This window comes from Ursus arctos, unplaced genomic scaffold (genome assembly GCF_023065955.2).
Source record: "Ursus arctos isolate Adak ecotype North America unplaced genomic scaffold, UrsArc2.0 scaffold_32, whole genome shotgun sequence".
NCBI classification, from domain to species: Eukaryota; Metazoa; Chordata; class Mammalia; order Carnivora; family Ursidae; genus Ursus; species Ursus arctos.
In genome coordinates, this window is record NW_026623008.1 from 7,834,673 (window position 1) to 7,846,770 (window position 12,098).

Consider the following 12,098-nt stretch of genomic DNA (forward strand, 5'->3'; position numbering starts at 1 on the left):
TAATGACTGTAACCTATTGTAAATCATTGAATAAATAAAATCCAAGAGTTCATAATGACTATCAAAGAGAGAGAGAGAGAGAGAGGCACCTGGTTATCTCAGTCAGTGGAGCAATCCTGACTCTTGATCTCAGGATTGTAAATTCAAGCCTGGTGTTGGGTGTAGAGATTACTTTAAAAAATAAAATCTTTGGGGTGCCTGGGTGGCTAAGTCGGTTAAACATCTGACCCTTGATCTCAGCTCAGGTCTTGATCTTAGGGTTGTGCGTTCCAGCCCCATGTTAGGCTCCATCCTAGGTTTGGAGCCTACTTAAATAAAATCTTTTTAATTAAAAAAAAAAAGAAAGAGAGAAAATAAAATTTTTGTGTTCGCATCGGAGGTGACTATTATGTCAGCTCATTCTGAAAATTGGTAAAAGGGTAAGTATTTAGAAGGAATTGTAGTTCATCCCCAGTTGATAAAGGAAAGTTCTTTACAGAAGAATGTAGAGGGAATGATAGCATTTAAAAATTTGCCATTTTGCAACCCCAACGAAGTAACGGAATCAGGCAAGTATCGTCAGTGGATGCTAAACCCATTAAGTGAAAGGTTGTAGGTAAATGGGATATTTGCCTATGCCAAAATATCATCCAGAGATTACTTGCAAGTTGCAAAGAGGCCAGACGGAGAGGCAGCTTCTAATTTTGGTGGGACGTAAAAACACAGGGATTAAGAGAAAAGTAAATCTTGATAAAGTTACTCTTATTTAAATACTTTTATTATCTTGGTATTTGGCACAGGGCTGGATGAGGCGTGAGAGCTCCGTCTATCCTTTCTGACCCATTGTCTTCAGAAAGCATTTAATAAATGCTCAGAAGAGAGGAGATGGGTCAGAACAGATACGTTTGGCCCTCTAACGACCCTCAGGCTTCATGTCTATGGGCTATGAACTAACAAGCAAACCAACCAGGAGAACTTAAAAAACACATGCTGAACAAGTAGAACCTTTGACAATCATGGCTGGGCGGCTGAAACCCAGAGATGAGCTCCAGTTAGAGCAGGAAGACTGCGCTGTTCAGCCTCCCTCTGGCCTCATTGTTGATTCTCTTTCTGAAGGAGTGTTTGCTCTCTTCGAGACCATGTTTGCTGCTCTTCTCGACTGGCCTGAACATTTCTGGGGGAGGGCACAGCTTTTGTGGTTTTGCTCCTGCTTGACATTTCTCCAGCTTCTGCATACTCTGCTCCTCCCGCCTATGGCTGGCATTCAAGGCCCACGGAGCTGCCCACACTAAATGCCTCAGTCTCAATCGTGGCACAGAGAGTGGCCTAGGGAGGAGGATGGAACACAGCTTCAGGGACTGATAGACCTGAGAGAGGAATTTATGCGCTGGGTGATGCATTTGGGCAGTGTTTGACCTCAGGCAAGTCACGCGGCCTCTGAGCCTCAGTTTCTTCTGCAAAGTGGAGAGATAATAAAACTAGCTTCTCCCCCAGAATGGCTGAGTGGATTAGTTCAGACGACTCGGGCCTCCATGCTTCAACCAGTGGTTCAAAATGTGAGTGACCATCAGGGGCCATGTGCCCAACTCTGCCGTCCCTTGGGTGCAGGGCCGCCCCTGGAGGCAGGTAAAGGTTACTCAACCTGCCTTCTTCCACTCTCTCTTCCCTAATCTTTGCAAACTGACTCAGGCATAATCTGGTTAGTACAAACAGCACCCATCTGGACTTGCCGGTCTTAATATTTATTCCCTAGGAGGCTGTAAGGAGGAGGCAGTGGACCTCCTCCACTCCAGAGCCAGGCTGCCTGGGTTCAAACCCGGGTTCCATCATTGACTGGCCCTGTGAGCTTGGGGCGAGGCGTGTCCTATTACAGAAGCGCATTATTATTATTAGAGGCCTGGAGCTGGAATACGTTAGCATTAGGGTTAGGGTTCAAATCCCAGATCCACCACGTACTACCTGGGTGACCTCATGCAAGATACTTAACTTCTGTCTGCCTCAGCTTCCTCCTCATCTGTACATGCGAATTGTATCAATAGTACCTTCCACATAAGAGACTATCGGGGTAGATAGTAGGCGCTATCATTTGTTTATTTGAAACAAAGTCATTCTTTCCAGGTGTGGAGGTTGGTTAGGGGAGGGAGGAGAGGATGCACCAGCCGACTTTTTAAACAAAGGGTGCTCAGCTCCCCTGCCCGCTCAAGCGTCCCGAATGTCAGGAGACCCAGGACCCGGCTCCCCGCCCCCGTCTGGCCCCGCCCCGCCTCGCCCCGCCTCGCCCCGCCTTGCCCCGCCTCACCTGGCCCCGCCCCGCCCCGCCAAGCCCTGCCCCTGCGCTAGTCTCGCGCTCTTTCAGAGTGCGCGAGCTCGGGCCGGGACGCGGGGCCGACGGTTGGTCGGGCGAAGCCATCTGTTACGCTACGTGGGGGGGAGCCGACAGCCTAGGCTTCCTTGTTTTTTCAATTTTTAGCTTTTCTCGTCCATATTTCTGGTCTTATCGTAGCTTTTAAATTCTCCCCGTTTGCTCAGCCTCTAGCAGGGATCCGTGACTCTCTGGGGAGAAGGTCGTTGCGTCTCCCTGCGGCGTCCTTCCCCTCCTAACGCGGAGCCGGTGGGAGAGGACGACGGCCGGCGGGGGGAGGAGGCGGCCCTAGCGCCATTTTGTGGGAGCGAAGCGGGAGCTGGGCTGCTCTTGGATCCCTCGCTGCTTCGGTTTCCCTGTCGGGCTTCCTAGCAGCGGCCTAGCGGGTGAGTCGCGGACGCGTCTCACTGAGGACGCCCTGGGTGTCTCGGCTTCCGCGTTGCGCGGCCCGAGGCGGACGCAGCGGGGTCCGCCCCCGCCGCGGGAAGCGAGCCGTGAGGCCGGGCCTGTCTCGTCCTGCCCGAGTGGGCTCGCGCGGGCGCGTCGTTAGGGCCTGGCGCGGGGTGGCAGCCGGCGCCGAAGCAGGGACGCTTGGCCCGTGGTGCCCTGCAGCCCGAGGCGGAGCTTTGGCCTGGCTTGCGGGCCCGGGCCATGCCCTGGGCCTCCCGCACTCGGCACGCCGGGGGACCCCGCCACCCTAGGCCCCGGGTCCCCGCGTTGCACCTCGGGCCGCGTTTAAAAACGCCTTCGGCCGCCACGCACTGGCTTCTGGGAGGTGGCGACCCGCGTCGCGAAGGACCTGTCGTCGCTGTCCTTGCTCAAGTTTGGAGAGCCCCCCCCCCCCGGAAGTCCCACAATGAAGAACAGGGAGGAACTTTTTTCCTGCTCTCTTCACCTGGCTCACTGCTTCTGTTCCTCCTCAAAACAGAGCTTCTGCATCGCGTTCTTAGGGAAACGTGCTCTGATTCCCCCACACGTCTCAGCTTAGGTTCTCCTCGGCCCCCAAGATGATTGACTTCTTTCTAGTAGCATATATCACGGTTGTAATAAATAAATGGCTTATTTGCTATCATCTCTGCGTCCGCCACCCCGCCCCTTGTAACCAGCATGCCCCCTGGAACTGACTGGTTTCAGTTGCAGCATCTGAGGCATAGTAGGCACTCAGCAAGTGTTGATGGCAGGAATGAACTAGCAAGGCACTGTCCTTGCCTTTGCCTCATTTCAGTGATGACCAACACGTATAAGAACCCAAACCCTAAAAAGTTTTTCTAGAAGTCCTAGAACATTGACAGGGTAGTGTTTATTAATCGGGTGATTTTTAAGGAAACAGTTACTTTGACTCGAGTGTCTGTCATTAATATTTCTTTTCCCTTTAAGAAGAATAAGAAAAGATGTCTGAATATATTCGGGTAACCGAAGATGAGAATGACGAGCCCATTGAAATACCATCAGAAGACGATGGGACAGTGCTGCTGTCCACAGTTACAGCCCAGTTTCCCGGGGCATGTGGGCTACGCTACAGGAATCCAGTGTCCCAGTGTATGAGAGGTGTCCGGCTGGTAGAAGGAATTCTGCATGCCCCGGATGCTGGCTGGGGAAATCTGGTATATGTTGTCAACTATCCCAAAGGTTTGTTGCCATTTGCTTTTGCAGTACTAAAGTATAGTCTTGTCTGTCTCTTTAGTTGGATCGTGACTTCATTTCACGGTGAAACGTCTCCTATAACCCAAGTATTTCTTTAAACGTTACTAATAGACTAGTTTGGAATGCCATTACTCTAAATTAGAGAAAATTGGAAAAACATTTTTAAAAGAGAAAACTATGTATTTAATTATCTGAACAAGTACTGCCAAGTTAATGCCAAATTTAAGGAACAACTAAGAATGTTTTGCAATGATCAGTCTGTGGTAAATAGATTCTTTTAAAGTTTCCCTATATTTTGTTCTGGTTTTTGTCCTTGCAGGCTTATATCTTTCATTCAGTTAATCTGATTTTTCCCTCCTTAAATGATTTGTCAGTTGCAGTAACCCAAACCTTGAATTAGTACAATTATAATTTGGGGTTTGGGTCTTTTTCTCACTGCCTCTTATCACTGATGTTCTGATTTTTTTTTTTTTAAGATTTTATTTATTTACTTGACAGAGATAGTTAGAGCCAGTGAGAGAGGGAACACAAGTAGGGGGAGTGGGAGAGGAAGAAGCAGGCTCATAGCGGAGGAGCCTGATGTGGGGCTTGATCCCATAACGCCGAGATCATGCCCTGAGCCGAAGGCAGACGCTTAACCGCTGTGCCACCCAGGCGCCCCTAATGTTCTGAATTTTTAAAAAGGAAACAAGTTTGTGAAGGAAAGGGTCCGTTTTAGCAGTAAGAATTCGCGTTAGTTGATATATCTGTTACTTTTATTATAACTCGCATGTTGCAACAAAGTATCATATTTGGTAAGTATGCGAGACATTAACTCACACTCTGAGAACATTTTTAACAGCATCAACTTGGTTTTTCTTCAGTTTGCTGTTCCCCGAACCTGAAATGTCATTTAGATGATGGAATGTTGGTGTAGATTCATCGGTTGTAACAAGTGTACCATCTTGGATGGGGCAAGAATATCATGATAATGGGGGAAGCTATGCACCTGTGGAAGTAGAAGGGTGGTATGGGAAATCTCTGCCTTTCCATTTTGCTGTGGACCTAAAACTGCTCCAAAAAATAAAGTCCAGGGGCGCCTGGGTGGCTCAGTCAGTTGGGCATCTCTCTTCAGCTCAGGTCATGATCTCAGGGTCCTGGGATTGAGCCCTGCATCAGGCTCTCTGCTCAGTGGGGAGTCTGCTTCTCCCTCTCATTCTCCCTCTGCGTGCACTCTCTCTTTCTCAAAAAATAAATGAAAACTCTTTAAAATAAAATTAGAAAGTCTATTTTTAAAAATGTCAGTTAGTTCCTCCTCTATCCTTCCAAATACTCTTTTTTAAAAATAACCCAAGACTTTCTGTATAATTACAAAATCAACTTGAGTTCATGGTTGAAGGTTTAGAAAAGAAAGAGAAAATTGAAATCACCCTTAAATCCACAGCTGGAGATAAAAGTTTGATCGTTTTTTGGTATATAACTTTTTAAGTTACAGGCATTAAAATAATGAAGCAAAGCTATTTAGTAGGCACAGAGATAGTACAGCACAGTTTTTTAGCCCGTTTTATTAATTTCCTTAATGTGTTTTTGAAGTCGAAGTGAAGTGGAATTATTTTTGTTTTGATGTGCCTTTTGAGGGGAGAACAAACCATCATAATCTTGAGATCTCACAAAAGCAGAGGTGGGAGTCTCTGCCTTCACACCAGCAAAGCCCCTCAGCCACTTCCTCATTCCCCCAGTCTGTGAGAGCTGACTTCACTCTTTTCCAAAAGTTTTCGGTATCTTATTCTTAGAATCTTTTTGCTTATTGTTGTTAGATATAGGGGCTAATGTGTTTTAAGACATGTTAAGTGAGGAGTTCTGAAAGGTTTCTGCTCATTTTGTTTAGATAACAAAAGAAAAATGGATGAGACAGATGCTTCATCAGCAGTGAAAGTGAAAAGAGCTGTCCAGAAAACATCTGATTTAATAGTGTTGGGTCTCCCATGGAAAACGACTGAACAGGATCTAAAAGAATATTTTAGTACCTTTGGAGAAGTTCTTATGGTTCAGGTAAACTTTGATTTCATATAACGATTTCTCTCTTCCCACGAACGAACATCCAGAATTCCTGCAGTTGGTGACACTGCCCTTCATGCTCAGCAGACGGTATTTTTAATATTGATTACGTGCATGCGTAGGGGATGCTGAAAAGAAATTTGGGTTGGGGTGCCTGGCGGGCTCAGTGGGTAGAGTACACAACTCTTGATCTCAGGGTCATGAGTTCACACCCCATGTTGGGCCTAGAGCCTACTTAAACAAAAACAAAATTTGGGTTGTACTGTTTCCCTTTATGCATATATCCCATATTTTTGCCTTTGATGTCATAAAATTCTGCTACATAAAGGCTTGAGGGAACAGGGTAATACTAGCCTATTTATTTTTATTTTTTTAAGATTTTATTTATTTGAGAGAGCGCATGCACACAAGTAGGGGTAGGGGCGAAGGGAGAGGGAGAAGCAGACTCGCCACTGAGCAGGGAGCCTAACACGAGGCTCGATCCCAGGACCCTGAGATCGTGACCCAAGCCGAAGGCAGACGCATAACTGACGGAGCCACCCAGGCGCCCAGTAGCCTATTTCTTTATAACTTACATTGGTGGGAGATTAAAAAACACTTATTTTTAAGGGGAGGGGGCACTTGGCTGGCTCAGTGGGGGAGCATGTGACTCTTGATCTCAGGGTTGTGAGTTGGAACCCCACATCGGGTGTAGAGATTACTAAAGTAAATAACTCTGAAAAGAAAAACTGCTTTTTCCCCCCTTAAGATTTATAAATGTTAGATCTAATTTATCTTTGCATTCTAAAACATTTTGTTAAAATTCTGTTTTGTGACATGATTAACTATTAATATGATCTGAATTCAACATTTACCCTCCTGTTCCTTTTACCTCAAGAGTAACTTGGTTTAAGTTTTAATTAGGCAACTCCATCAAAGTGAAGCCATTAAAATTACCAAGGAACTGATTTGTTTGTGTGTGTGTGTCTGTGTGTGGTTCTAGTCAATTTCATTGATTTTTGTTTTGTTTTGCTTTGCTTTCTAGGTCAAGAAAGATATTAAAACCGGTCATTCAAAGGGGTTTGGCTTTGTTCGTTTTACGGAATACGAAACCCAGGTTAAAGTAATGTCACAGCGACATATGATAGATGGACGGTGGTGTGACTGTAAACTTCCTAATTCTAAGGTAATTTGCTCTTTTTTCCTGCGCTTTGGGAATATTTGCTGAAAAACTCCCTTAGAAGACACTGTAAAATAATGCTTAATACGCACTTGGATAAGGTGGTGGCTGGGTGGATTCCTGAAACCGTTTGCCTTGTTAAAGCCTTAGGACCTTCATGTGTGCTGAATATGTTTGTTTGAAATCTTCAGTTTATTACCCCTCTAAACTAAAAGTTCGTTTTATTCTTTTTTTTGTTATTTCTAGTGAGTGAACAGTTTATTACGTAGTTACATGTTAAAATGCAAGGCCAGTCAGAATACATTAATCTTGTAGCAAAGACCTGAGTGGTTCCAAGCAAGCAAGACTGACTTGGAGAGTTAGCATCTTTGCCAGGGCGTTTCTGTCGTTGACTTTCCTTAATCCAAATACACAGTCTTGAACTTTAAACTTTAAAATGTGGGGGCGCCTGGCAGGCTCAGTCAGTAGAGCATGTAACTCTTGACCTCGGAGTTGTGAGTTCCAGCTCCATGCTGGGTGTAGAGGGAACTTAAAAATTAGATTTTTTTTAAAGATTTTTATTTATTTACTTGACAGAGAGACACAGCAGAGAGACCGGGAACACAAGCAGGGGGAGTGGGAGAGGAAGAAGCAGGCTCCCAGCGGAGGAGCCCGGTGTGGGGCTCGATCCCAGAACGCCGGGATCACGCCCTGAGCCGAAGGCAGACGCTTAATGACTGAGCCACCCAGGCGCCCCAAAAATTAGATCTTTAAAAAAGAAATAAAATGTTATTCTTCACTGAATTCTTAAGAGAAGTGCTAATTAAAGAGAAAATTAAGTATGTACCTACTTTTTAATGACTCTAACTCAGAAGGCAGGTAACTTTTGCTACATCCTCTTCATGGCTCGTAAAATAGTTCTCCAGTTTTTCTTTTCTTTCGATTTGCCCAGCAAAGCCCAGATGAGCCTCTGAGAAGCAGGAAGGTGTTTGTCGGTCGTTGTACGGAAGACATGACTGCCGACGAGCTGCGCCAGTTCTTCTGCCAGTACGGGGAAGTGGTAGACGTCTTCATTCCCAAACCATTCAGGGCCTTTGCCTTTGTTACGTTTGCAGACGATCAGGTATTTTTCTCGTTAATAATTTCGTCCCAGCTCTGTTAGGTAATTTGTCTTGAACTTCTCCCATCCAGCTAATTGCCATCCTTAGCTAAGCTTTCTGACCTTGTGAGCTGTGGGATATATGGGTCTAGATAGTCATGAAAAACCCTTGAGATGTGTCAGTATGTGGCACTTAACTGGGCGTGTTCTGTGTCTTGAAAACAAGCTGACAAACCCCTGCTGCCTTACTAGAGCTAAAGGTGATTTTATGGGTTTAAATGAAATGAGCGTTCATTGCTTATTTTTCCTCCAGCTTAGACAGTGGCTTGAAATCTAAGTGTTATTGCTACTTTGATGCGTGAGTCAGTGGTTTAATCTCCTTTATTTACACCCTTATTTCTTATAGGTTGCCCAGTCTCTTTGTGGAGAGGACTTGATCATTAAAGGAATCAGCGTACATATATCCAATGCTGAACCTAAGCACAATAGCAATAGACAGTTAGAAAGAAGTGGAAGATTTGGTGGTAATCCAGGTGGCTTTGGGAATCAGGGTGGGTTCGGTAACAGTAGAGGGGGTGGAGCTGGCTTGGGAAACAGTCAAGGTAGTAATATGGGTGGAGGGATGAACTTTGGCGCCTTTAGCATTAATCCAGCCATGATGGCCGCGGCCCAGGCGGCGCTGCAGAGCAGCTGGGGCATGATGGGCATGTTGGCCAGTCAGCAGAACCAGTCGGGCCCATCAGGTAACAACCAAAGCCAAGGCAACATGCAGAGGGAGCCAAATCAGGCCTTTGGTTCTGGAAATAACTCCTATAGCGGTTCTAATTCAGGTGCAGCAATTGGCTGGGGATCCGCATCGAATGCAGGGTCAGGCAGTGGTTTTAATGGAGGGTTTGGCTCAAGCATGGATTCTAAATCTTCTGGCTGGGGGATGTAGACAGTGGGGTTGGTAGAGACTGGTGGGAATTCAAATTTTTCTAAACACATGGTAAGTATATTGTAAAATACATATGTACTAAGAATTTTCAAAATTGGTTTGTTCAGTGTGGAGTATATTCAGCAGTATTTTTGACATTTTTCTTTAGAAAAAGAGGAAAAGCTAAAGGAATTTTATAAGTTTTGTTACATAAAGGGTTGAAATATTGAGTGTTTGAAAGTGAACTGCTGTTTGCCTGATGGGTAAAAACCAACACACTACAATTGATATCAAAAGGTTTCTCCTGTAATCTTTTATCCCTGGACTTGTCAAGAGAATTCTTTGCATGTTCAAATGGAAACCATTGATTAGAAATACATTCTTTTCTCCTTGTTTTAATTTGAACCCCACCATATGGATTTTTCCCTTAGGAAAATCTCCTTTTTGGAGATCATGGTGTCACAGTGTTTGGTTCTTTTTGTTTTTGTTTTTGTTTTTTTTAACACTTGTCTCCCTTCACATGCAAAAGTACAATATGAAGCCTTCATTTAATCTCTGCAGTTCATCTCATTTCAAATGTTTATGGAAGAAGCACTTCATTGAAAGTAGTGCTGTAAATGTTCTGCCATAGGAATACTTCTGTCTGCACGCTTTCTCATTCAGGAACTCGTCAGCACGCTGCACAGGCTGCGTCTTTGACGGTGGGTGTCCCATTTTTATCCGCTACTCTTTATTTCATGGAGTCGTATCAACGCTATGAACGCAAGGCTGTGATATGGAACCAGAAGGCTGTTTGAACTTTTGAAACCTTGTGTGGGATTGATGGTGGTGCCGAGGCATGAAAGGCTAGTATGAGCGAGAAAAGGAGAGAGCGCGTGCAGAGACTTGGTGGTGCATAATGGATATTTTTTAACTTGGCGAGATGTGTCTCTCAATCCTGTGGCTTTGGTGAGAGAGTGTGCAGAGAGCAATGATAGCAAATAATGTACGAATGTTTTTTGCATTCAAAGGACATCCACATCTGTTGGAAGACTTTAAGTGAGTTTCGTTCTTGGGTAACCCACGTTAGTTGAATGTGTTAAGTGAAACGATACTTGTACCTCCCCCACCCCTTTGTCAACTGCTGTGAATGCTGTATGGTGTGTGTTCTCTTCTGTTACTGATCTGTAAGTGTGGTCATGTGAACTGAAGCTGGTGGGTTGAGAACATGGACTGAGCTTGTGGTGTGCTTTGCAGGAGTACTTGGAAGCAGAGTTCACCAGTGAGCTCGGGGTGTCGCAAAGAAGGGTGGAAGTTCTAATGTCTGTTAGCTACCCATACGAATGCTGTTTGATGCAGTTCTGTGTCCTGTGCTTGGATGCTTTTTATAAGAGTTGTCAATGTTGGAAATTCTTAAATAAAACTGATTTAAATAATATGTGTCTTTGTTTTGCAGCCCTGAATGCAAAGAATTCATAGCAGTTAATTCCCCTTTTTTGACCCTTTTGAGATGGAACTTTCATAAAGTTTCTTGGCAATAGTTTATTTTGCTTCAAATAAACTTATTTGAAAAGTTGTCTCAAGTCAAATGGATTCATCACCTGTCATGCATTGACACCTGATACCCAGACTTAATTGCTATTTGTTCTTGCATTGTCCAAAGTGAAAGTTTTTTTTTTTTTTCTTTTTAAATCTAGTTTTTAATAAGTCTGGGTGACCGCACCTAACATGGTAAGCAGTGCCCTCCGGCTTTTTATTAGTGCCTCTGTGCATTTGGGTGGCGTTCTATTTACATGGCCTGTATAAATCTCCATTGGGAGTCATGCCTTCTAAAAATATTCTTATTTGGGGGGAGTGGGGAAAAACAATGTTAATTATTTTCAAATGCTTTGTAGCAAAGCATAGCAGTCGAAAAGAAGGGAATATCAGCACCTTTCTAGTTTGGGATTTGAAAAGTGGAATTAATTGCGGTAGGGATAAAGTAGAAACCACAAATTATCTTGTGCCTGAAATCCATTACAAAGCCTGATAGCTTTAAGAACTAGCAGGGTGGGTTGTCTGTCTGGAAGTGTGAAGTGAAATGGGCTTTGTCCTCCACAAGTGGGGGAATAGAGTGATATGTTGAATAAAATTGTTTACAAACTCAGATTAGACTCTCACGACGCATTGTGAAGTATGTAAAAGCAATAATTATTGATTCTCTGTTGTACTTTTTATGTAACTACTGTGAGAGTTGAGCTTGTTTTCTGATGGAAGAATGTTAACAGTTTTTGTGTTGATAGTTTTACCTGATGCCCTTACCTGATTAGATTATGTTAACTGGGTTTGTCATTTTGCAAGTTACGTGTTTTAAACTTTTAGAAATGAAGTCGTCCTTTAGACTTGTGATCGCCACGTTGTTTCGTTATTCAGTTTCCTCTGTAAAAGGATCTTGCGTTGTTTTAATTTTTTTTCTGCATCTGAATGGCATGATTTCCAAACCCTGTACCATCTGAATTTTGCATTTTAGCACTTGCCCTATTACTCAGCAGCAGTAACATGGTAACACTTAAAATGCTATTCGGGGACCTCCAAAGACTAAACTGACAAGCCTCCAAGGAACCCAGGGGTAAGTTCACTTGTCAACGGCATGGTTTTAATCCCTTATTTACACTTGTTGTAAATCTAGTTACCAGTCTTAGAAGGCTTTCCATGTGGAGCAGCCTTCTGTTAACATGTTTGTGGTACCAGTAGCTGGGGGAATTTAATTCTACCCTTAAAAAAAAAAAAAAAAAAGAAAAGAAAATGAAGTCTAGAAGTAAACTATTTGGCAAAGATTTGTTTTTAAAAGTCTATTTGGTCATCTCAATGCATTCATTCTCAAAACTTTTTTGAACCAGTTGAATAAAAAATTTGTTGCCACCACAGTTTAGTGTCTGGAGTCTTACTGGAAAAATAAAATTTC

At 44.0% G+C, this 12,098-nt stretch overlaps 1 protein-coding gene across 8 annotated transcripts; it reads left to right on the forward strand.

The window, feature by feature from the left end:
* Positions 1 to 2,387: 2,387 nt before the first annotated feature.
* On the forward strand, positions 2,388 to 12,060 carry TARDBP (TAR DNA binding protein). 8 transcript variants are annotated; one of them, XR_007190599.2, is made up of 8 exons: positions 2,400 to 2,727; positions 3,719 to 3,970; positions 5,853 to 6,016; positions 7,047 to 7,187; positions 8,113 to 8,283; positions 8,666 to 9,876; positions 10,611 to 10,885; positions 11,664 to 12,060. XR_007190599.2 is itself a non-coding variant. In XM_026519860.4 (6 exons), exons 2-6 carry the CDS (start codon positions 3,733 to 3,735, stop codon positions 9,194 to 9,196), a joined length of 1,245 nt encoding a protein of 414 aa, XP_026375645.1. In that variant the 5' UTR covers positions 2,388 to 2,727; positions 3,719 to 3,732; the 3' UTR covers positions 9,197 to 10,730. The 8 variants fall into 8 exon arrangements, 2 of the variants coding, with proteins under 2 accessions (XP_026375645.1, XP_026375644.1); XR_007190600.2 differs by having other exon boundaries at positions 10,852 to 10,885; XR_007190597.2 differs by having other exon boundaries at positions 2,618 to 2,727; positions 3,722 to 3,970.
* The last annotated feature ends 38 nt before the right edge of the window (positions 12,061 to 12,098 follow it).

What these genes read in the sequence shown, in the direction of transcription:
- TARDBP (XM_026519860.4), top strand. Translation starts at nt 3,733, where the DNA reads ATGTCTGAATATATTCGGGTAACCGAAGATGAGAATGACGAGCCCATT. An exon ending in GAGAAGTTCTTATGGTTCAG is followed by an intron (nt 6,017 to 7,046) that starts GTAAACTTTGAT and finishes TTTGCTTTCTAG; the next exon opens with GTCAAGAAAGATATTAAAAC. An exon ending in GTAAACTTCCTAATTCTAAG is followed by an intron (nt 7,188 to 8,112) that starts GTAATTTGCTCT and finishes CGATTTGCCCAG; the next exon opens with CAAAGCCCAGATGAGCCTCT.